Here is a 23,792-nt window from a genome sequence, read left to right on the forward strand (position 1 = left end):
TGCCGGTGAAAACCGAGCCGACGGCGGGCGATGGCGGCGTTCCACGTCGTTACCTTGATGAAGGCATCGTCATGTGACTACCGTCGACCCACTCGTATTGCTCCGGGGGAAACCCTAGGATCTGGTGTTCCAGACCGGACGATGGCGGCACCGCGGTGTCGTTTTTCTCTTGGGAGCGTCGTTTTGTGGAGCAGTGCTGGAAGTCCGAGGCAGGAGGTGGAGCGGCTTCGTCTTGCACGGAGCTTCGGTGGAGATGTCAAGTCATGCCTGACCGACAGGTGCTACGCTTGGTCATGCCTGGTCGGCAGGTGCTACGCACGACAAATCCTCCAAGGGCTTCAAGTTGTGTCGGCTGGTGGTACGTGGCAGCATGGTGCTGAGGTGTACCAGTGACGACCGCGACGTGTACGGCTGTTTGCGCGCAGGGAGGAGGTGCTGTTGGGCGCCGTGGTGGCGTCGACGATAGCTAGACCGAGCAAGGTTGATGCATCAGTACAGTTCTGAAGATGGAGCAGTGGCAGTTGGCGGCGGCGGCCTCTGAGAGCACGTCGGACCAGTATGTGCCCCAGACCCGGCAAGTGGCTAGCTTGGGGGATCAGGTCTTAGATGTTAGGCTTGGCTGCGATGTCTATTTGGTATTAGGCCCAGGCTATTTGTGCCCCTTCATCAACTGGATAGGTGTAGCGACAGTTTGTTGCTTAGACGGCGGCTTTAGTCTTACTGTTGTATGACTTTGTAAGGTATTGTGAAAATGATTAATAAAGTGGCTGTATGCATCGTCCAGATGCAGAGGCCGGGGGTCATCCTCCTTTTAAAAAAAAAGCTAAAATTATATTATTGGACATAATAAATGGAAGAAACAAAAAGAGGGGAAGTGTACAATATATACGGACGACATAATACTTATTTTCTTCAGAACATCCAAATGGACATATTGTTGGACGAGAATTCCAATGTTGTCAAATTATAGGATGACTCACACAAGACCCGTTTCTTGTCCCCGCTTCCAAATTTTGTAGTTGCTGACTTGCTGTCTACCTCAAACTTTTGGAATGCATCTTGGTAAATCCAAGATTCATATTATGTAGGAGTATATGACAGTCATACTAGCAAGAGGGGCACAGGTAAAATTATCTTGGTTTGAACTCCAAAAAAGATCCTAAACCAAAGTCATCAAAAAACACTTCCAAACTCTTCTGTTTTCCAAATCCCTCCCAAGATATACAGCACCAATCGACACATCTAGTACTAACTGTTAACTCCTGGAAGCACACGGCCACAGCCGTATCAAAGAACCTAGCAAGGATTCAGTAGGAACAGTTGAGAAACGAAACGAATCGCCGAACCTCGGGAGGATTTGGAGATGCTTTCCTTTCATCCTCGCTGCCCCTGGAAAAGATCCGAACTGTTAGATAGAGGTGGTTTTAACTTAGAGACATCTGCATATAATCTCAACCTCCTATCCTCATCTTCCTCCCCCACAAGTTTCTCTCTCTCTCTCTCGGCATCGACAAGGGTGGAGCTCTTCATCCTCATCCTCTTCAAGCAGGACAGAACCACCATGGCCGGGCTGCAGAGCAGGCAAATCACATTAGTAGTAGGATTACTTGGTCCAATACCTTAAGAAGATTTATTTCATTTTCTACATGACTTCCAGAGAAGGTAAATAGTTTGTGCTGTGTGCCTCTGTGCCTAATCAAAGAACGCAGCGCCCATGTTCCCATGATCACCCACTTACGGCGTGTAGTGGTGCAGTTAGAAACAGTAGTGGTGCTCGGCACCTGAGGTTCTCTCCTGAATAAATACGGCTCAGCAAGATCAATGCAAATGTGTGTTGTGTCCCACTCTTCTTCAGGAATGTTGATGTTAAAAATTCTCATCACGCAGAAAAACAACTGCACCTGCATAATAGCAACCCCCGCCCAAATCAAGAGGGAAGTGTACGTTCCACCAGCATCCATACGAACCGCAACCATCCATGGGCGCCAAATGGCGACTCGTTCATTAAATTACCTGGTATCTGATGCGCCTGCGTTGCAGCTCCGAGGCGAGTCTCTGAAAAGTGCAGAAAAAATGGCACTTCTAGCAGCACCATTTACAATTGGGCGGCAACTGGCAAGGCAGCCAATAAGATCAGCAACAGGTACTAGGTCCAAATGGCAGCTCGTCCATCAAGTTAGTCATGTATACGTCCTTGCGCCGTGGAGAAAATTTATTCCGAGCTTAAATGGCGATAAGGACAGACGTTTCTTAATGAGCACATAAGAGTGAACTATGTTTGTGAACTATGTTTATCTGCATAAATTTGTGAACTATGTTTGTACCGCATAAATTTTCATCTGCGGAGTACCTGTCACCTCATCTGGTAGCCCAAAATTATATTTGTGAACTATGTTTTAAACAAGGAAATTATCTGTGATGTAACTAATACTATATCAATCTATGGAACATTGAATTCCAGAATTTTGCAAATAGCGTTACAAACCTGATGGGGATGAGCACCTTATGGAGATGGCTCAAGGCGTAGGGATCTAAGGAGAAAGATGAGATCAGGATGAGAATCTTTAGACGAGAGAAAAATTAAGTGATTTTTCTGAAGTTTCCCATATTTCAATACTAAAGGATTAATGATGCTAATAGGGCTGGTACTTTTGATTGTAAATTTCTAGGTTGGCCAGTAAAATGAACATGTCACTATGTCAGTCTCATATGCCAAAATAATAATACCAATCTTTTTTAAAAAATTCGGCAGCAACACTACAATCTTGCAAACAAAAATTGACTATCCTCTTTCATATGTGGGGGTGGGGCCATCACTATATGAGCCGCCACAGGGAGGGGGGACGAGGAGCTGGAGAGGCTTAAAAGAAAAGAAAAAATACTAATCCATTAGAGACGAATAAAAACTGACAGCAGTAATTCATCACATACTTCACTACACTGTGATCCTTCTGATGTTAATACATAGGAGTCCAGCAGTGAAGTAACTAAACTTTATAGACCAGCGAACTTCAGTCAGAGAGAGAAGAAAGTAACTAAACTAATTTATTTTCTAATAAAACTGTTTAGTAGGTAATGGTGCCGACTACAGAGTTGGTACTTAGATGACAATTCCTTTTCTAATAAAACTGAAACAATGTCAAGATGTGCACCTTTGGTTCAAAGGCAATGTTGGATGACTGGGACTGAACCTTTTTCTCCACAAATGCATTTGAGAAACCGGGCAGGGAAGGTGGCCTCACCGTGGGGAGCTGGTAGAGTTGAAGATGTTTAAGTGGTATCTTCTTGATAAATCGATGTCACTGCATATCAATATCAAGGCCAAGGCTTCAATGACACTGTATTTTGCTTCAGGATGACACTGCACTCATGCCAATAAGAGATTAAAATGCAACGCCTCATCAACTGATTACAGTCCTAACCCAATCGACAGTTCTGAACTACTGTAATGCATCACTTGATTGGTCTTGAATCAATCGATCGTGACGAAGGAAGTGAGAAAGCAGCACACATTATCGCTTCTTCATGAGCGGCAGAAACTGAAAACGCAACGCCCCTACTGAACTTCATTCAGTGGCACATCATGGTGAATGAAGGTAATGAGCATACTGTCAAGGGGTGGCCAATACAGCACTCTGAAAACATACTGACACTCAAACAACCGAGTGAACTTCACTCGTGGTGCCTGCCACCACAGCAGAAATATTTATTTAGGATAGACAACACTCAGAGAACAACAACACTAATTGCTTACCATTAACTCAATTCAGGTACAACCTCAGAAGACCCGAGAATACTCAAATATTCAGACTCTTGAGCCAGTAAATAAAACTGAATCCTCAAATTCAACTCACTCAAGGTACGGGGATGTGATCCACCACAACACTCACAAGGTTGAATATGGTCTTTACAATTTACAGCAATATCGTTTCCACATTGAGTTGCATGCAGCACAAAGTCCACCAAACAAAAGGAAGGAAGTGTAGTTAGGCAACAGAAACCACCACTAACCGTTGAGTGGAATACTCATCTCACGCAGCCTAATGTAGAAGAACATCACACCGACAACGTTGCAGAGCAAGAACGGATGGTCATTGTTCTTCCTTGCAGCTAAGAAACCTTTGCGTCCATCTGTCATGTGGCGTCATTGATATGGAGTAATACTTGTAATAAGGAATGGCCCAGGATTTCATTGAGCAACAAGCGCAACACCTCGTGGCCTGCCCAGCTTGAATTCTTCTCACCCCATCAGAGCCTTAATACGCAAAATGTGCACCAATATGGGAGGAGCAAAATGTGCTTGATATTGCAGCATAGAATCTGATAATTGTCATAAATTGTGTCAGTCAGTCCGTCAGAGTGGATGGGTCTTTTTAAACGGAAGAGCATGCACAGGTATGTAAGCATACATCCATTTTCTTTGTCAGACTTTAAACGAAAGAGATATTACACATGATCAGTCCTTCCAGTTACAGGCTATGTAGTTGAAAAAGATACACATGAACATGGAGAAGGGAATCACAATAAGTAGCATTAGGAGGCAAATTGAGTAACCAATTCACATCAGTCATTACTAGCCACCAATTGCTAATTTCATTCTGCCAACATATAATATATATGCATGAAAAATGAAACAGCGAACCCTGACCTTGGGAATTGTGACAATCACCTAATTCTTTCCTCAAATCCTTTATGGCTCAGTGCAACTGTAACATTCCTTATGTGGCTAATCTTCATTACATCTTCACCGTATTCATCTGAATCTCTCATCTGCCCGAGCTTCTTTATCAGCTCTTCTGACGTGTCTTTCAGAATTAATTTCTCAAGGGCTGCAAGGTGTTCAATGCCATCTGGAAGAAACTTTAGCTCAGGACAGTCTGTGAACCATACCTCAGCAAGGATTTTTAGCGCACTCTCTTCTATTCTAACTTGGTTGAGTTGTGCTGCGCCCCATATATGTAGAAATCGAAGTTTTGGAAATGACCCTGCGCAAAATTCCAACCTCGTCCCTTCAAAAGCCTTCATTACCTCAAGAAAGTGTAGACCACGTAACATACGCAGACAGGAAAAGGTTTGCTCATCAATATTGGAGAATGCCAGGTGCAATCGAGTAAGGCTATCAAGGTGTGACCAAGAAGAGAAAAGCTGAGGTATCGATGTTTTTTCTAGCTGCCCTGCTAAACCAAGCGAAGAAAGGGTTGGAGGTAAATATAGACCTTCAAACTGCAGCAGCTCATTCTCAGTTGCAGCAACAATTTCGAGATGAACAAGATGGCTCATTTTGGTGATAGTGTTACTCAAGCAAGCAGAGTTTTCACTTCTCACGTTGCAGACACCGAATGTTCTTAGCTCTGTCAGAGCTGCAACTTCAAGCAGAAACTCTGGAGTGGCTTGGACAGACTGAAGAGCCTGCAGTCCTGCCAACTGTTGTATGCCATTAGGCACCTTGACTCCACCTAGATTTCCAATTTCAAATTCCTCAGATGCAACCACAGACCACGCATACAGGTATCTCAGCTTCTTAAGTTTTACAACACTGTTTGGCAAATACGTCAACTTAGATTTGGAAGCATCCAAGACTTCCAGGTTTTGCAACCTCCCTACTGCTTCAGGCAGGCTTTCCATCCCAGTATCTCTAAGACCCAAATAACGCAGATTAAACAAGTTGAATACCTCACTGGGCAGCATTTTGATACAGGTACCTTGAAGATCCAACATCGTCAGCAGTTTCGAAGATGTTAGGATAGTCTTCAGCAAATCGACCTCGATATACCTCTCAAATACATAGAGTGCACGGAGATGTGTTGTGCCAGATCGGCTCAGTTGTTCAAGATTTCCCCCATGGACCGATACGCGACGTGCACCCTCTACAGAGAATGCTCTAGTAGCAGAGCCATTATAAATTTTACCGAAGCATTCCTCCTTGGCTTTGTTGAGGGCAAGAAGGCGTATGACATCATGCATCCTGCAGTATTTCAGTCGTCCGGCATAATTCCTTTCTACTACCTGTAAAAGGCTTCGGTTCACAAGCTCAGCCAAGTATCCCTCCGCCACTTCCTCCAATGTTTTGCTCTCATCTTTTTCCCTGATAAACCCCGCAGCGATCCAGAGCCTCATTGTCTTCCTCCTCTTTAATACATAATCTTCTGGAGACAATGCACAGTGTAGGAAACAATTCTTCAAATCATATGGAAGGTCCTCCAAGCTGAACTTTAGGATCATATGAGCATCGGGGATCACATCTTTCGCCAATTGTGAATCCAAACCACTGTACACATCCTCCCATTCAGCAGAAGTTGGGGGTTTCAAGGAGAGTAGGCGGCCAATGCAAGCAATAGCAATAGGCAAGCCTTGACACTTTGTTATGAACTTACGAGCCAATTCCTGCAGCTCCACCGGGCACTCTTTGTCATCAGTATTCCAAAAGGCTCCATTACAAAATAACAGCCAGGAGTGATGTTCTTGTAGCGGTTCCAAGTGAATTGCAGACTCCCTAGTTGCCAACAGTGACACCTCATGCTTTCTTGATGTGATAACAAATCGGCTGGTAAAGTTAGACGTTGGGAAGACATTCCTTATCTCCAACCACACGCGTGCAGCCCAAACATCATCCAAGACCATAATGAACTTTTTACCTTGAAGGTAATCATGGATGGACTCTGCTAGGTCTCTCATCTCAATGTCGGCGACGTCGACTGTGATGCCGAACTGGGCGGCAATCTTCTTCAGCAGATCCTCAATATGGTAACTCTCCGACACAGTTACCCACGCCGCCGCGTCGAAATCCACTTTTACAGTGTTGTACACATGAGCAACCAGAGTGGTTTTACCAACACCAGGCATCCCCCACACCGTGGTGACTTTGCAGTTGTTCTGCTCCAGACCATGACCACTACCACCGCTGACGGTCAGCCACCGTATCAACTTCTCTTTGTTCTCCTCGATTCCCACAAGGTCCTCATCCCTGGTGAAGTGCAGAGCTTGACCTCGGCTTGTCGATCTGGCAGCAAAAGCAGATCCGCCGGTTCCTGCAACGACTGCGTAATCCTGCTTCCTCCTCTTGGCATCTTTTAGCTTGACATCGATTTCTTGGAGCTTGGCTGCTAGGCGGCGCCAGGTCTTGATATGCTTGAGCCTCTTCTTCATCTTGCCCGCAAACCCTCCATGCCTGCAGTCCTCCAGCTTGTAGGTGAACTCGTCAATGACATCCTCGATCTGGAAGGCTAGGCCCCTGACCTCGCCGACGAAGATGGCTGTGGTCTTGTCAGTGTCCTTGAACCGCTCCGCCTCCTGCAGGTAGGCCTGCATGCTCTCCAGCTCCGCCTTGGAGTCGCGGATCTTGCCGAAGAGGCCCCTGATGGCGGCGGCTTCCTTGCTGAGCAGTGCCCCGCCAAAGATAGCTGTCTCTTTCGCCAGCGCCGCACCGAGGGAGACCACCAGCTGCCCAACAACAGCCTCTGCCATGGTAGTTGATGTTTAATTTTCCAAATGATGGTTGCTTGCTGAGAGCAACTCCAACCAAGTCACCAAATCTCACTCACTGGGTACTCATTCGAGCACCAGCATCCACAGACCGCCCCCTTTTATTTCTATGTGCAGTCAAACCCATTTAGCAGATGTCACACACCTACATTTTTATCAAATTGATTCCATATAGACATCAAACCTCTGTCTGTATGTCTCTCCCCAAACACAAAATAGGCCGATGCCTCAATCATTTTTGGCTGTGATGAAGAAAGAAGCTGCAGAATCAGTAGAAACAAACAAGAGCATCAGGGACGATAGCATGAGCATCGAAACAAGTAGATCAGCAGCATCCTCTTAAGCAGCAGCAGACAAATCTGAAACCACACTCTCTGCTCTCCCACACCTCACGCAGCACCTAACAGGAGCGGGCCGCCTTCCCTCGTCTCTCTCGGCGGCCGGGCTTGCAGCCTCCCCATCTCCCAGACAGGGGCAGGCAGAGCACGGCGGCGGCGGCGGCGGCGGCGCGCGCGGGGATGTTAACAGCTGCTACTGGCCCCCCGCTCTTACTCTCGCTCCCCGTCCGCATCCACGCCAGGGTGGGTGGTGGCGCAGATCCGGGACGACGCGGCGGGGTGTCCGGGCGCCCGCCGGACCGGCGTCGACGCAGAGCAGGACGGCGCGGCGGCGCGAGCGAGCGAGCGAGGAAGAAGGGGAGAAGAGAACCAACCTGTAGAGTAGAGTAGAGTAGAGTAGAGTAGAGTAGAGCCAGATTCGATTCGATTTGCTACTCCTCTTCGGTCTTCCCCTCATTCTGCAGCGTTATTTTCTATGTTGCCCCTATATTGTGGTTTCATTTGCCCTAGTACAAAATTGTAAATATCAAAATCATTGGAGGATTGTGACAATTTCTTTGAAGAAAACGGACTTATTATTTCTATCAAGCGCCTGTTGGTTCAAAGAGAGGAGGACCCGTTATCGACGTTTAATTTGATCAGCGTCCCAACACTTGTTACCATCCCACATCATGCATCAAACGTCCACGGACCGGTTTGGACGTCCAAAACCCCATAAACCAGAAGCAAAACGGTATGAGGCTTGCGGGTCTCTGTCACATAGGTGCTCATCTGAGCGGCCATCCGAAATCGTCGTCGCATGTTCCGCTCCAGAAGCCTCGTCACACATTCACTTCCGCTTAGAATGAACGTGACAGGACGACCGCCTACCTGCATTCGTGTCGATCGGATCGATGTGACCGAACGGCTGACAGGAGCCGCTTCAATGTGAACGCGTCGATCGAGGAGCCTACTCCAGCCGATGCGTCCGCATTGAAGCGGCCTCGGTCCGCCTACCCTGGTTATTTAAGCAGGTCGGTCATCGCGCCGACAAACCCTACCACATCTCCTCGAGAAAATATTTATGCATTTTTAACAAAATTACCGGAGCAACGCGCGGGGCATCGTCTAGTTTTTATTATTATATATAGACCTTTTTTCTGTTCCATTTTCTTTTCTTATATATATTTTGTTTAAATAAATATTAAACATTATTGACATGTAATTTAATCTTTTTTGTAAATACATGAAGTGGTTTTCAAAGACATGAACACTTCTTAAAATTACAAGAACATCCTTTCTAAATAGGTCAACATTTTTTAATATATGAACACTTTTTAAAAAGTTGCTGATTTCATAAAAAGGTGCGAACCCTTTGCAAATCAGACTAAAATTTTAATATACATGAACATTTTTAATGCTTTATTTAAGAAGTTAAGCATTACTTAAAAGCAAACATTTTCCTATGTGTGTAAATATTTTGTTTAAAACATGAATATTTCTAATTCTTTTTATTGTAGGTTTGATTACAATATATATACTTTTAAGCAAATCTCCAAAAAAGGGGGGAAAAGACGTACCTATTTGAATGGGCGGTGGCTTATCAGCGAGGCGATTACAAGGGCTGGGGGTGACGAGGACATGGCGGCCAACGCGGGCCGCGGGTGGAGGGACACGGCGGCTCGACCGGTGTTTGCTTACGGGTCGTCGAGGTGGATGACCGCTGCAGTGACGAGGGCAGACAGCAACGGTGTTTGATACGTTGATTTTATAAGCTATATATATACAGAAGAAAAGCTTTCAGTGAAACTTGAACTCAACACCAACGTTTAAATCTGTAGTACTAGTGAACTAGCTACTTACTACTTCCGACTCCGATTTTCTGCCACAAACACTCACATCACATAAGTGAAACAGTCTTCATAAATGAGACACCACACCACAGCTTGATCCATAAATGATGGCTTCTGAAGCTGGCTATGCCTCTATCAGTACCGCTAAGACTGCTCACAGTGGGGAGTAACATAGAGTAGTAACTTGCTGATGTTACTACTCTATGTTACTACCTTCATAGTGGGTAGTAACTTATGAGTAGTATCATGAAAGAGTTATTTATTAGGCTATAGACTCATTATGTCTTGAAATGTGTGATGTTATAGTAACTAGCCAAGTTACCGCAAATCTCTCTCTCCTCATTAATTAGCTGCCACATAAGCAATTTTGTATTGAAATGTGTGATGTTACTAGTCAAGTTACTCCCACTGTGACTAGTCTAACAAAAATTGGCAGAACATGTATACGAAAGATACTATAACCCAGTCAGTCACGGGAGGAAGAAGTTACAATGGCATATTTTTACTTAAGCAGGCCCCGTAATCATTGGGCCACAAACGCTGGGCTCTGTATTTCTCGTAGTTACCTTAAAACACTGCATTGAGATTCAGATTCTACCAGGAACACCAGCTTATTGGAATTATTACAGCAGAGATCTTCTGATGAAACCGCTGCTGCGGCTAGTATAGAGCATTCATTCTCTTCCCCTTTATCAAAATTTAAAACTCAACACGGAGAAAGGGTATTCACAAGCTAACATATGCACAGAAATATCACCACTGGAAAGAGCAGTGTCGGCAGTACACTAGTAGAAAACGGCCCATTTGTCCCGGTTGGTAAGGGCCTTTTGTCCCGGTTCCTGAACCGGGACTAAAGGGTCGTTACTAATGCCCTGGCCCTTTAGTCCCGGTTCAGTCCAGAACCGGGACAGATGGGCCTCCACGTGGTTTGTGCGCCGAGCCCAGGCAGGAGGGCCTTTGGTCCCGGTTGGTGGCACCAACCGGGACCAATAGGCATCCACGCGTCAGCATTTTTGTGGTTGGGGTTTTTTTTTTTGTTTTTTTTTTTTTGAAAAGGGGTTGGGGTTTTGGGGGGTTAATTTAGGTGTTTTATATATTGTGTTAGCTAGCTAATTAATAGAGAGAAGTGTCCTCTCTTATGTCCGTGCTTGGTCAACGCTACGTACTATACATACGTATAGAGAGGACTAGACACGCTAGCTAGCTAGTAAGCAAACGAAGGAAACAGAAGATCGTCATGAACATAGATGCATACAGAGAGAAGTGATATCGACCACCTCTCCTTCTTCGAGAGATTGGTCGAACAACAAGTTCTCGTATATCTATCCGACACTACCGGCTACATATATACAATAATTATCTCTTACAAATATAATCTCCTAACATACGGACGCATGGTCCACATAGTATTCTCCGTCTTCAGCGATCACGTGGTAAGAAAGAATGCCGCCAATTCCTCTTGAATTGCTCGCATGCGATTTGGTGCTAGGAGTTCATCTCGCATCCGGAACATCTAATTTGAAGAAGGGGGTCAATATATATATATATATATATATATATATATATATATATATATATATATATATAAACGAATGAAACTCAACACAAATGATGGTAATAAAATAAAATTGTGAATATTATTATTTACGCACTTCATATTGTTTGTCAGAGTAGCCCCGCTCACAGGTCGTGTGACGGATGGACTCGCAAACGTAGTATCCACAGAAATCATTCCCTTGTTCCTGCCACAACCACTTTACAAGAAATAGAGGTCAATCAAACTGATAAGCAAGAATGCCAAATGGTATTGATGAAACTAGCGCTTGAATCACTAGGAGATGCGCGGAACATGCTACTATAGTAGTTACTTTCGGGTGTCTAAATTCCAGCTTCTTCGGCAGTCCTGAAGCTTTTTTGGTGAATTTTCTCCAAACCCTGCGAGACAAAGAAAACAATTACTTGATATCAGAAATGAACAAAGTTGCTGATATGGTGTATAATGATCGATTTAGCTTACTTCTCGAGCATTTGAGTCATGTCCGCATACTCTTGGGGATCTTTTCGTTTCGAGTCTAAGACACTTACTACTCCCTGCTCAAGCTTAATCTCTAGGAGAATATAGTGGAACCTGCACACGCATGCATAACTCATCAATTACATTGCTATAACCTGGACTAATATATAAGGGAAACCGAATATGCACAAAACAGTAACACTCACTTGAAGTTGTAAGGAAAGAGTATTATATCTTTGTTTTCATTTATTACCAACGATCGTAGCAAGTTCGCCTCGGTATCTTCGACATGAAATTTAACCTCAGTTGCATCTATGAGATTTGTGTTAATGAACCCAATATCACCGACTTGTCTTTTCTTCAATTCGACAATCTTCAATCTGCATAATATAGTGAGGATAATTATAAATACATGCAATGAAAGAGCTGACCTATATAGAGAGACTTAATGACAGAAGTAGTACTACTTACAGACAGTAGGAGGTGACCGTTGCTTTATCGAGGGCCAATTGATTGAAAAACTGAAAGAACTCCTCAAATGGAACATGCAATAGTTCAATTTCAATGAGTTCATGCTCCTTTTTAACTCTCAGATATAAAGTATTCCTCCCCCCAGACTCTCTGCAGGTTTTCATGTACCAATCATGCAATCTTCGCATCATCGTTGATAGAGATCTTTTATCTTTGACGAGAGGCTTCCCGTACTCGTATCTGTCTATCTGCACCTCCAAAAAATCATAATTTACATCGTCGGGCAGGTAATCTCCAAGATTGCTATAACCGGGCACCATCCTCGGATCATTAGCGACGATGTCGCTAGGCACCTTGAGCGGGGGGCACGATTGCTTCGCTTGTTCGCCGAGCTGGGCAATTTGTTTCCCAGCTCGTCGTTCTTTCATCCTTTGATCACTGACAGTACTTCCCGACCGCTCCGCTTCGGCAAATGTCTTTCCAATAATGCGCTCATAGTTGCCTTTCGGCGGAGACTTGGGTGGTTTTGTCAGGGCAGCCAGAGTGTGTTTCGCTTTCACTGGATCTACCTTCTCCTCCGGAGGTGGATGTCTCTGTGCTTTCAACCCTTGAAACCAGTTCTTCACTTCGGTTCGCGCGATCTTTGCGTTCTCCTCCGGGGTCATCTCATATGGTAACTTCTCTGGAGTCTTCAGAGAAGGACCGGATCTGTATTTCCTCCCGCCTCTGACTGTACTGCTAGACGCCGGCAGAGCAGACAGAGCGGCTATCTTCTTACGAGGCGGAGGAGAAGGACTACGACGCATCGGAGCAGCCGGAGCGGCGGCGGGTCTCTTCCGCCCTTGCTAACAAGGCGGAGAAGGAGGAGGCTGGCTGCTCGGGCGCGCCGGCGCAGGCGGAGAAGGAGGCGGAGTGCCACCACGCGCCGAAGAAGGAGCCGGTCGAGTGCCCTGATCGTCACTCGCCGGAGGAGGAGGCGGTGGAGGAGGCGGAGTGCCCTGACTCACCGCAGGAGGAGGAGGAGGCGGAGGCGTCCAGTTCGGAAGGTTGATGAGCTCCTTCCGCCATAGGCATGGAGTCTTCAGAGAAGAACCCAGCCGAGTCTCCCCTTCACCGGTAGGGTGGTCAAGCTGGATGTCCTCAAATCTCTCTGTTATTTCATCCACCATCACCCTAGCATATCCTTCTGGAATCGGCCGGCAGTGAAAAGTTGCGCCGGGTTCAGTAGGAAAAACAGAGCCAACAGCCGCCTTGACCTTCAAATTCATCCATTGCGTCATAAGGTGGCAATTTTGAGACTCCGTGATAGCATCCACGGGATAGCTGGCAGGAGCCGTCAAGACATGCTCCAGCTGAAGCAGCTCGGTGGAAGCCACGTTGCTTCTCCGCTGAGATGGCGGGGTAGCTTCGGGGGAAGCTTCGGCAGTTCGTTTACTGTGATTTGCTTCTCGTTCCTCTATCGCTTGTACCCTTGCGTGCAGCGCCTGCAGTTCAGTCTGCTGCACTTTCTTCCTCCTCTCCTGGCATTTGTAACCGCATGCGTCCGGAAACCCAACCTTCCACAGAATGGAGTCTGGCGTGCCTCGTGTCCGTCCAGGGTGCTCAGGATTCCCAAGGGCCATTGTGAGCTCGTCGTTCTCTCTGTCTGGAACGAACGTCCCTTGCTACGCTGCATCGATATAGTGCTGAAGCCTCTTGACTGGTATTTCCATTTGCTCATCCGTCCAAATGCACTCCCCTGATACAGGGTCCAAGGTTCCGCCAGCCCCGTAGAACCAAGTCCGGCAACTGTCTGGCCAGTTCATTGTTTCTGGTTCGATCCCTTTATCAACCAGATCATTCTCAGCCTTGGCCCACTTAGGCCGGGCTATGAGGTAGCCACCTGACCCCGTGTGATGGTGATGCTTCTTCTTCACAGCATTTTGCTTGTTTGTCGCCGACATCTTCTTACTCTTTTCCGATGTCTTGTGGGCCACAAATGCGGGCCAGTCATCTCTGATCTTCTCATATTTGCCCTTGAATTCTGGTGTCTCTTTTTTGTCGACAAACCTATTCAGGTCTTTCTTCCACCTCCTGAATAGGTCTGCCATCTTCTTAAGAGCAAAAGACTTGATTAATTGCTCTTTAACTGGATTCTCTAGATCATCCTCTGGCGGTAGGGTGAAATTTGACTTCAGCTCAGTCCAAAGATCATTTTTCTACATATCATTGACATAAGACACCTCAGGGTCTTCTTTAGCCGGCTTTAACCATTGCTGGATGCTGATCGGGATCTTGTCCCTAACCAGAAGCCCGCACTGAGCAACAAATGCGTTCTTTGTCCGGATGGGTTCAATCGGTTGGCCATCGGGCGCGATTGCTATGATCTCAAACCTTTCATCCGAGCTCAACTTTTTCTTCGGGCCTCATCTCTTTACCGAAGTTGTGCTCGATCCGGAGGGCTAGAAAAAAGAACAAAGATGAGAGTTAATTAATATGTGTACATACCAAAACAATGAATGCATCAATTAGCTAGTCAGCACAGGCTTAACTAATATATATACCTGGCCGGACTCGGTTCGGTCACCGGAGCCGTCATCACAGTCTCCTTCTTGCACCGGCATTGGGTCACTGGAGCCATCATAATCATAGCCAGCTGCTTCTTCACCCTCTCCTTCCAGACCATCGGTGTCGTTGAGAAACAACGAGCAGACGGCATCACTTCCTTATGCGATTATGTCCCCCAACAGCGCTTCTTGTGCTTCGTCACGGGGGGTATCCATAGTTTCTACAAATATTTACAACATGGCAATTATTATTCAAACTTGACAGATGGATATATTAGTGGCAAATGTAGAACTAGCTAGCTAATCACAGTAAGGAATCATATTAATTAGTGGCCTCGACGCTGCTTCTCTAGGGTTTCGGGTGGCCTCGACAACGCTTCAAGGGTTTGGGGTGGCCTCGAGAACGCTTCAAGGAGGGGGTAATATCGACAACAACGAGATACATACATGGGAAAATAATGTTATCAGGGAGTGTTGGAAATATGCCCTAGAGGCAATAATAAATTGATTATTATTATAGTTCCTTGTTCATGATAATCGTTTATTATCCATGCTAGAATTGTATTGATAGGAAACTCAGATACATGTGTGGATACATAGACAACACCATGTCCCTAGTAAGCCTCTAGTTGACTAGCTCGTTGATCAATAGATGGTTACAGTTTCCTGACCATGGACATTGGATGTCATTGATAACGGGATCACATCATTAGGAGAATGATGTGATGGACAAGACCCAATCCTAAGCCTAGCACAAGATCATGTAGTTTGTATGCTAAAGCTTTTCTAATGTCAAGTATCATTTCCTTAGACCATGAGATTATGCAACTCTCGGATACTGCAGGAGTGCTTTGGGTGTGCCAAACGTCACAACGTAACTGGGTGGCTATAAAGGTACACTACAGGTATCTCCAAAAGTATCTGTTGGGTTGGCACGAATCAAGATTGGGATTTGTCACTCCGTGTAAACGGAGAGGTATCTCTGGGCCCACTCGATAGGACATCATCATAATGTGCACAATGTGACCAAGGAGTTGATCACGGGATGATGTGTTACGGAACGAGTAAAAGAGACTTGCTGGTAATGAGATTGAACAAGGTATCGGGATACCGACGATCGAATCTCGGGCAAGTACAGTACCGCTAGACAAAGGGAATTGAATACGGGATTGATCGAATCCTCGACATCGTGGTTCATCCGATGAGATCATCGTGGAACATGTGGGAACCAACATGGGTATCCAGATCCCTCTGTTGGTTATTGACCGGAGAACGTCTCGGTCATGTGTGCATGGTTCCCGAACCCGTAGGGTCTACACACTTAAGGTTCGATGACGCTAGGGTTATAAAGGAAGTTTGTATGTGGTTACCGAATGTTGTTCGGAGTCCCGGATGAGATCCCGGACGTCACGAGGAGTTCCGAAATGGTCCGGAGGTAAAGATTTATATATGGGAAGTCCTGTTTTGGTCACCGGAAAAGTTTCGGGTTTTATCGGTAACGTACCGGGACCACCGGGAGGGTCCCGAGGGTCCACCAAGTGGGGCCACAAGCCTCGGAGGGCTGCATGGGCCAAGTGTGGGAGGGGACCAGCCCCAGGTGGGCTGGTGTGCCCCCCCCCACCAAGGCCCAAGGCGCAAGGAAGAGGGGAAGGGGGCAAACCCTAGGGAAGATGGGCCCTAAGGCCCACCCTGGTGCGCTTCCCCCTCTCCCCTCCCCTTGGCCGCCCCTAGATGGGATCTAGGGGGCTACCGCCACCCCTAGGGAGGGAACCCTAGGTGGGGGCGCAGCCCCTCCCCTCCCCCTATATATAGTTGAGGTTTGGGCTGCCCAACACACAAGAGTTCCTCTCCTCTTGTTGGCGCAGCCCTACCTCTCTTTCTCCCCGTCTCTCGTAGTGCTTGGCGAAGCCCTGCTGGATCACCACGCTCCTCCACCACCACCACGCCGTTGTGCTGCTGCTAGATGGAGTCTTCCTCAACCTCTCCCTCTCTCCTTGCTGGATCAAGGCATGGGAGACGTCACCGGGCTGTACGTGTGTTGAACGCGGAGGTGCCGTCCGTTCGACACTAGGATCTCCGGTGATTTGGATCATGACGAGTACGACTCCATCAACCCCGTTCACTTGAACGCTTCTGCTTAGCGATCTACAAGGGTATGTAGATGCACTCTCCTTCCCTCGTTGCTGGTTTCTCCATAGATAGATCTTGGTGACACGTAGGAAAATTTTGAATTTCTGCTACGTTCCCCAACAGTGGCATCATGAGCTAGGTCTATTGCGTAGATACTATGCACGAGTAGAACACAAAGTAGTTGTGGGCGTTGATTTTGTTCAACATGCTTACCGTTACTAGTCCAATCTTGATTCGGCGGCATTGTGGGATGAAGCGGCCCGGACCGACCTTACACGTACTCTTACGTGAGGCTGGTTCCACCGACTGACATGCACTAGTTGCATAAGGTGGCTAGCGGGTGTCTGTCTCTCTCTCACTTTAGTCGGAACAGATTCGATGAAAAGGGTCCTTATGAAGGGTAAATAGCAATTGGCATATCACGTTGTGGTTTTGCGTAGGTAAGAAACGTTCTTGCTAGAAACCCATAGCAGCCACGTAAAACATGCAAACAACAATTAGAGGACGTCTAACTTGTTTTTGCAGGGTATGCTATGTGATGTGATATGGCCAAGAAGAATGTGATGAATGATATGTGATGTATGAGATTGATCATGTTCTTGTAATGGGAATCACGACTTGCATGTCGATGAGTATGACAACCGGCAGGAGCCATAGGAGTTTTCTTTATTTATTGTATGACCCGCGTGTCATTGAACAACGCCATGTAATTACTTTACTTTATTGCTAACCGGTAGCTATAGTAGTAGAAGTAATAAGTTGGCGAGACAACTTCATGGAGACACGATGATGGAGATCATGATGATGGAGATCATGGTGTCATGCCGGTGACGATGATGATCATGGAGCCCCGAAGATGGAGATCAAAAGGAGCAATATGATATTGGCCATATCATGTCACTATTTGATTGCATGTGATGTTTATCATGTTTATGCATCTTATTTGCTTAGAACAACGGTAGTAAATAAGATGATCCCTCATTAAAATTTCAAGAAAGTGTTCCCCCTAACTGTGCACCGTTGCGAAAGTTCGTCGTTTCGAAGCACCACGTGATGATCGGGTGTGATAGATTCTTACGTTCACATACAACGGGTGTAAGCCAGATTTACACACGAAAACACTTAGGTTGACTTGACGAGCCTAGCATATACAGACATGGCCTCGGAACACAAGAGACCGAAAGGTCGAGCATGAGTCGTATAGAAGATACGATCAACATGAAGATGTTCACCGATGTTGACTAGTCCGTCTCACGTGATGATCGGACACGGCCTAGTTGACTCGGATCATGTAATCACTAGGATGACTAGAGGGATGTCTATCTGAGTGGGAGTTCATAAGATGAACTTGTTTATCCTGAACATAGTCAAAAGGATTTTGCAAATTATGTCGTAGCTCGCGCTTTAGTTCTACTGTTTAGATATGTTCCTAGAGAAAAATTAGTTGAAAGTTGATAGTAGCAATTATGCGGACTAGGTCCGTAAACTGAGGATTGTCCTCATTGCTTCATAGAAGGCTTGTGTCCTTAATGCACCGCTCAGTGTGCTGAACCTCGAACGTTGTCTGTGGATGTTGCGAACATCTGACATACACATTTTGATAACTACGTGATAGTTCAGTTAAACGGTTTAGAGTTGAGGCACCGAAGGCGTTTTGAAACGTCGTGAAACATATGAGATGTTTCGAGGGCTGAAATTGAGATTTCAGGCTCGTGCCCACGTCAAGAGGTATAAGACCTCCGACGATTTTCTTAGCCTGCAAACTAAGGGAGAAAAGCTCAATTGTTGAGCTTGTGCTCAGATTGTCTGAGTACAATAATCATTTGAATCGAGTGGGAGTTGATCTTCCAAATGAGATAGTGATGTTTCTCCGAAGTCATTACCACCAACCTGCTAGAGCTTCGTGATGAACTATGATATATCAGGGACATATATGATGATCCTTGAGATATTCGCGATGTTTGACACCACAAAAGTAGAAATCAAGAAGGAGCATCAATTGTTGATGGTTGGTGAAACCACTAGTTTCAAGAAGGGCAAGGGCAAGAAGTGATACTTCATGAAACGGCAATTCAGCTGCTGCTCTAGTGAAGAAACCCAAGGTTGAACCCAAACTCGAGACTAAGTGCTTCTGTAATAAGAGGAACAGCCACTGGAGCAGAATTACCCTATATACTTGGTAGATGAGAAGGCTGGCAAGGTCGATAGAAGTATATTGAATATACATTGTGTTAATGTGTACTTTACTAGTACTCCTAGTAGCACCATGGTATTAGATACCGGTTCGGTTGCTAAGTGTTAGTAAACTCGAAATAAAAGACTGCGAAGTAAACGGAGACTAGCTAAAGGTGAGCTGGCGATATATGTTGGATGTTTTTCCCAAGCTTGATGTGATCAAGCATCGCACGCTCCCTCTACCATCGAGATTGATGTTTGCGTTGAGCATAGACATGATTGTATTATGTCTATCGCAATACGGTTATTCATTTAAGGAGAATAATGGTTACTCTATTTATTTGAATAATACCTTCAATGGTCTTGCACCTAAAATGAATGGTTTATTGAATCTCGATCGTAGTGATACACATGTTCATGCCAGAAGATATAAGATAGTAATGATAGTACCACCTACTTGTGGCACTGCCATGTAAGTCATATCGGTATAAAACGCATGAAGAAGCTCCATGTTGATGGATCTTTGGGCTCACTCGTTTTTGAAAAGTTTGAGACATGCGAACCATGTCTATTGGTGTATATGCATGAAGAAACTCCATGCAAATGGACCGTTTGGACTCACTCGATTTTGAATCACTTGAGACATGCAAATCATACCACATGGGCAAGATGACTGAAAGCCTCGTTTTCAATAAAATGGAACTAGAAAGCAACTTGTTGGAAGTAATACATTTTGATGTGTGCAGTCCAATGAGTGCTGAGGCATGTAGTGGATATCGTTATGTTCTTACTTCACAGATGATTTGAGTAGATACTGAGTATATTTACTTGATGAAACATAAGTCTGAATTATTGAAAGGTTCAAGTAATTTCAGAGTGAAGTTGAACATCGTCGTGACAAGAGGATAAAATGGCTATGATATGATCGTAGAGATGAATATCTGAATTACGAGTTTGGCACAGAATTAAGACATTGTGGAAATTGTTTCACAACTAATACAATCTGGAACACCACAGTGTGATGGTGTGTCCGAACATCATAACTGCACCCTATTGGATATGATGCATACCATGATGTCTCTTATCAAATTACCACGATAGTTTATGGGTTAGGCATTAGAGACAACCACATTCACTTTAAATAGGGCACCACGTAATTCCGATGAGATGACACCGTATGAACTATGGTTTAGAGAAACCTAAGCTGTCATTTCTTAAAAGTTTGGGGCTGCGACGCTTATGTGAAAAAGTTTCAGGCTGATAAGTTCGAACCCAAAGCGGATAAATGCATCTTCATAGGACACCCAAAACAGTTGGGTATACCTCCTGTCTCAGATCCGAAAGCAATAAGGGATTGTTTTTAGAATCGGGTCCTTTCTCGAGAAAAAGTTTCTCTCGAAAGAATTGAGTGGGAGGATGGTGGAGACTTGATGAGGTTATTGAACCGTCTCTTCAACTAGTGTGTGGCAGAGCACAGGGAGTTGTTCCTGTGGCACCTACACCAATTGAAGTGGAAGCTTATGATAGTGATCATGAAACTTCAGATCAAGTCACTACCAAACCTCGTGGGATGACAAGGATGCGTACTACTTCAGAGTGGTACGTAATCCTATCTTGGAAGTCATGTTGCTAGACAACAATGAACCTACGAGCTATGGAAAAGCGATGGTGGGACTGGATTCCAAAATGGCTCAAAGCCATATAATCCGAGAGAGGATCCATATATGAAAACAAAGTGTAGACTTTGGAAGAACTACTTGATGGTCGTAAGGCTGTTAGGTACATATGGATTTTAAAAAGAAGACGGACAATGATAGTAAGTATCACCATTAAGAAAGCTTGACTTGTCGTTAAGATGTTTTCCGACAAGTTCAAGGAGTTGACTACGATGAGACTTTCTCACTCGTAGCGATGCTAAGAGTCTGTTGGAATTATATTAGCGATTACTGCACTATTTATGAAATCTTGCAGATAGGATATCAAAACATTGTTTCCTTGATGTTTTTTTGAGGAAAGGTTGTATGTGATACAACCAGAAGGTTTTGTCAATCCTGAAAGATGCTAACAAGTATGCAAAGCTCCAGCAATCCTTCTAATTAAGGACTGGAGTAAGCATCTCGGAGTTGGAATGTATGCTTTGATGAGATGATCAAAGTTTTGGGTGTATACAAAGTTTATGAGAAACTTGTATTTCCAAAGAAGTGAGTTGGAGCACTATAGAATTTCTGATGAGTATATGTTGTTAACATATTGTTGATCGGAAATGATGTAGAATTTCTGGAAAGCATGCAGAGTTATTTGAAAGGTGTTTTTCAATGGAAAGCCTGGATTAAGCTACTTGAACATTGTGCATCAAGATCTATAAGGATAGATCAAAACGCTTAATGGTACTTTCAAATGAGCACATACCTTGACATGATCTTGAAGGTGTTCAAGATGGATCAGTCAAAGAACGAGTTCTTGCCTGAGTTGTAAGGTATGAAGTTAAGACTTAAAGCTCGACCACGGCAGAACAAAGAGGAAGGACGAAGGTCGTCCCCTATGCTTTTGTCATAGGCTCTCTACAGTATGCTATGCTGTGTGCCGCACCTGAAGTGTGCCTTGCCATGAGTCAGTCAAGGGGTACAAGAGTGAACCAAGAATGGATCACAGGACAGCGGTCAAAGTTATCCTTAGTAACTAGTGGACTAAGGAATTTTCTCGATTATGGAGGTGGTAAAAGAGTTCGTCGTAAAGGGTTACGCCGATGCAAACTTTGACACTAATCCAGATTATTCTGAGTAGTAGACTGGATTCGTATAGTAGAACAGTTATTTGGAATAGCTCCAAATAGAACATGGTAGCTGCATCTAGGAGATGACATAGAGATTTGTAAAGCACACACGGATCTGAAAGATTCAGACCCGTTGACTATAACATCTCTCACAAGCATAACATGATCAAACCTAGAACTCATCGAGTGTTAATCACATGGTAATGTGAACTAGATTATTGACTCTAGTAAACTCTTTGGGTGTTAGTCACATGGGGATGTGACCTTGAGTGTTTATCACATATCAATGTGAGCTGGATTATTGACTCTAGTGCAAGTGGGAGACTGTTGGAAATACGCCCTAGAGGCAATAATAAATTGATTATTATTATATTTCCTTGTTCATGATAATTGTTTATTATCCATGCTAGAATTGTATTGATAGGAAACTCAGATACATGTGTGGATACATAGACAACACCATGTCCCTAGTAAGCCTCTAGTTGACTAGCTCGTTGATCAATAGATGGTTACAGTTTCCTGACCATGGACATTGAATGTCATTGATAACGGGATCACATCATTAGGAGAATGATGTGATGGACAAGACCCAATCCTAAGCCTAGCACAAGATCATGTAGTTCATATGCTAAAGCTTTTCTAATGTCAAGTATCATTTCCTTAGACCATGAGATTGTGCAACTACCGGATACCGTAGGAGTGCTTTGGGTGTGCCAAACGTCACAACATAACTGGGTGCTATAAAGGTACACTATAGGTATCTCCGAAAGTATCTGTTGGGTTGGCACGAATCAAGATTGGGATTTGTCACTCCGTGTAAACGGAGAGGTATCTCTGGGCCCACTCGGTAGGACATCATCATAATGTGCACAATGTGACCAAGGAGTTGATCACGGGATGATGTGTTACGGAACGAGTAAAAGAGACTTGCCGGTAACGAGATTGAACAAGGTATCGGGATACCGATGATCGAATCTCGGGAAAGTACAATACCGCTAGACAAAGGGAATTGAATACGGGATTGATCGAATCCTCGACATCGTGGTTCATCCGATGAGATCATCGTGGAACATGTGGGAACCAACATGGGTATCCAGATCCAGCTGTTGGTTATTGACCGGAGAATGTCTCAGTCATGTCTGCATGGTTCTCGAACCCGTAGGGTCTACACACTTAAGGTTCGATGACGCTAGGGTTATAAAGGAAGTTTGTATGTGGTTACCGAATGTTGTTTGGAGTCCCGGATGAGATCCCGGACGTCACGAGGAGTTCCGGAATGGTCCGGAGGTAAAGATTTATATATGGGAAGTCCTGTTTTGGTCACCGGAAAAGTTTCGGGTTTTATCGGTAACGTACCGGGACCACCGGGAGGGTCCCGGGGGTCCACCAAGTGAGGCCACAAGCCCCGGAGGGCTGCATGGGCCAAGTGTGGGAGGGGACCAGCCCCAGGTGGGCTGGTGCGCCCCCCACCAAGGCCCAAGGCGCAAGGAAGAGGGGAAGGGGGCAAACCCTAGGGAAGATGGGCCCTAAGGCCCACCCTGGTGCGCCTCCCCCTCTCCCCTCCCCTTGGCCGCCCCTAGATGGGATCTAGGGGGCTGCCGCCACCCCTAGGGAGGGAACCTAGGTGGGGGCACAGCCCCTCCCCTCCCCCTATATATAGTTAAGGTTTGGGCTGCCCAACACACAAGAGTTCCTCTCCTCTTGTTGGCGCAGCCCTACCTCTCTTTCTCCTCGTCTCTCGTAGTGCTTGGCGAAGCCCTGCTGGATCACCACGCTCCTCCACCATCACCACGCCGTTGTGCTGCTGCTAGATGGAGTCTTCCTCAACCTCTCCCTCTCTCCTTGCTGGATCAAGGCATGGGAGACGTCACTAGGCTGTACGTGTGTTGAACGCGGAGGTGCCGTCCATTCGGCACTAGGATCTCCGGTGATTTGGATCACGACGAGTACGAATCCATCACCCCCGTTCACTTGAACGCTTCCGCTTAGCGATCTACAAGGGTATGTAGATGCACTCTCCTTCCCTCGTTG

At 45.5% G+C, this 23,792-nt stretch overlaps 1 protein-coding gene across 6 annotated transcripts; it reads right to left on the reverse strand.

Moving 5' to 3' along the window:
- Positions 1-903: 903 nt before the first annotated feature.
- On the reverse strand, positions 904-8,362 carry LOC123185447 (disease resistance protein RPM1). Of its 6 annotated transcripts, none has more exons than XR_006493401.1 (6): positions 7,871-8,284; positions 4,649-7,742; positions 4,012-4,320; positions 2,014-3,302; positions 1,457-1,901; positions 905-1,389 (listed from the first exon to the last, which is right to left on the reverse strand). XR_006493401.1 is itself a non-coding variant. In XM_044597332.1 (3 exons), the coding sequence occupies exon 2, from the start codon at positions 7,462-7,464 to the stop codon at positions 4,666-4,668; it is 2,799 nt and encodes a 932-aa protein (XP_044453267.1). In that variant the 5' UTR covers positions 7,465-7,742; positions 8,195-8,362; the 3' UTR covers positions 3,732-4,320; positions 4,649-4,665. The 6 variants fall into 6 exon arrangements, 2 of the variants coding, with proteins under 2 accessions (XP_044453267.1, XP_044453258.1); XR_006493402.1 differs by having other exon boundaries at positions 1,457-1,570; positions 1,739-3,302; XR_006493399.1 differs by having other exon boundaries at positions 904-1,389; positions 1,457-3,302.
- Between the last annotated feature and the right edge of the window lie 15,430 nt (positions 8,363-23,792).

The sequence above is a fragment of the Triticum aestivum genome, chromosome 1A (genome assembly GCF_018294505.1).
Source record: "Triticum aestivum cultivar Chinese Spring chromosome 1A, IWGSC CS RefSeq v2.1, whole genome shotgun sequence".
Lineage (NCBI taxonomy): Eukaryota > Viridiplantae > Streptophyta > Magnoliopsida > Poales > Poaceae > Triticum > Triticum aestivum.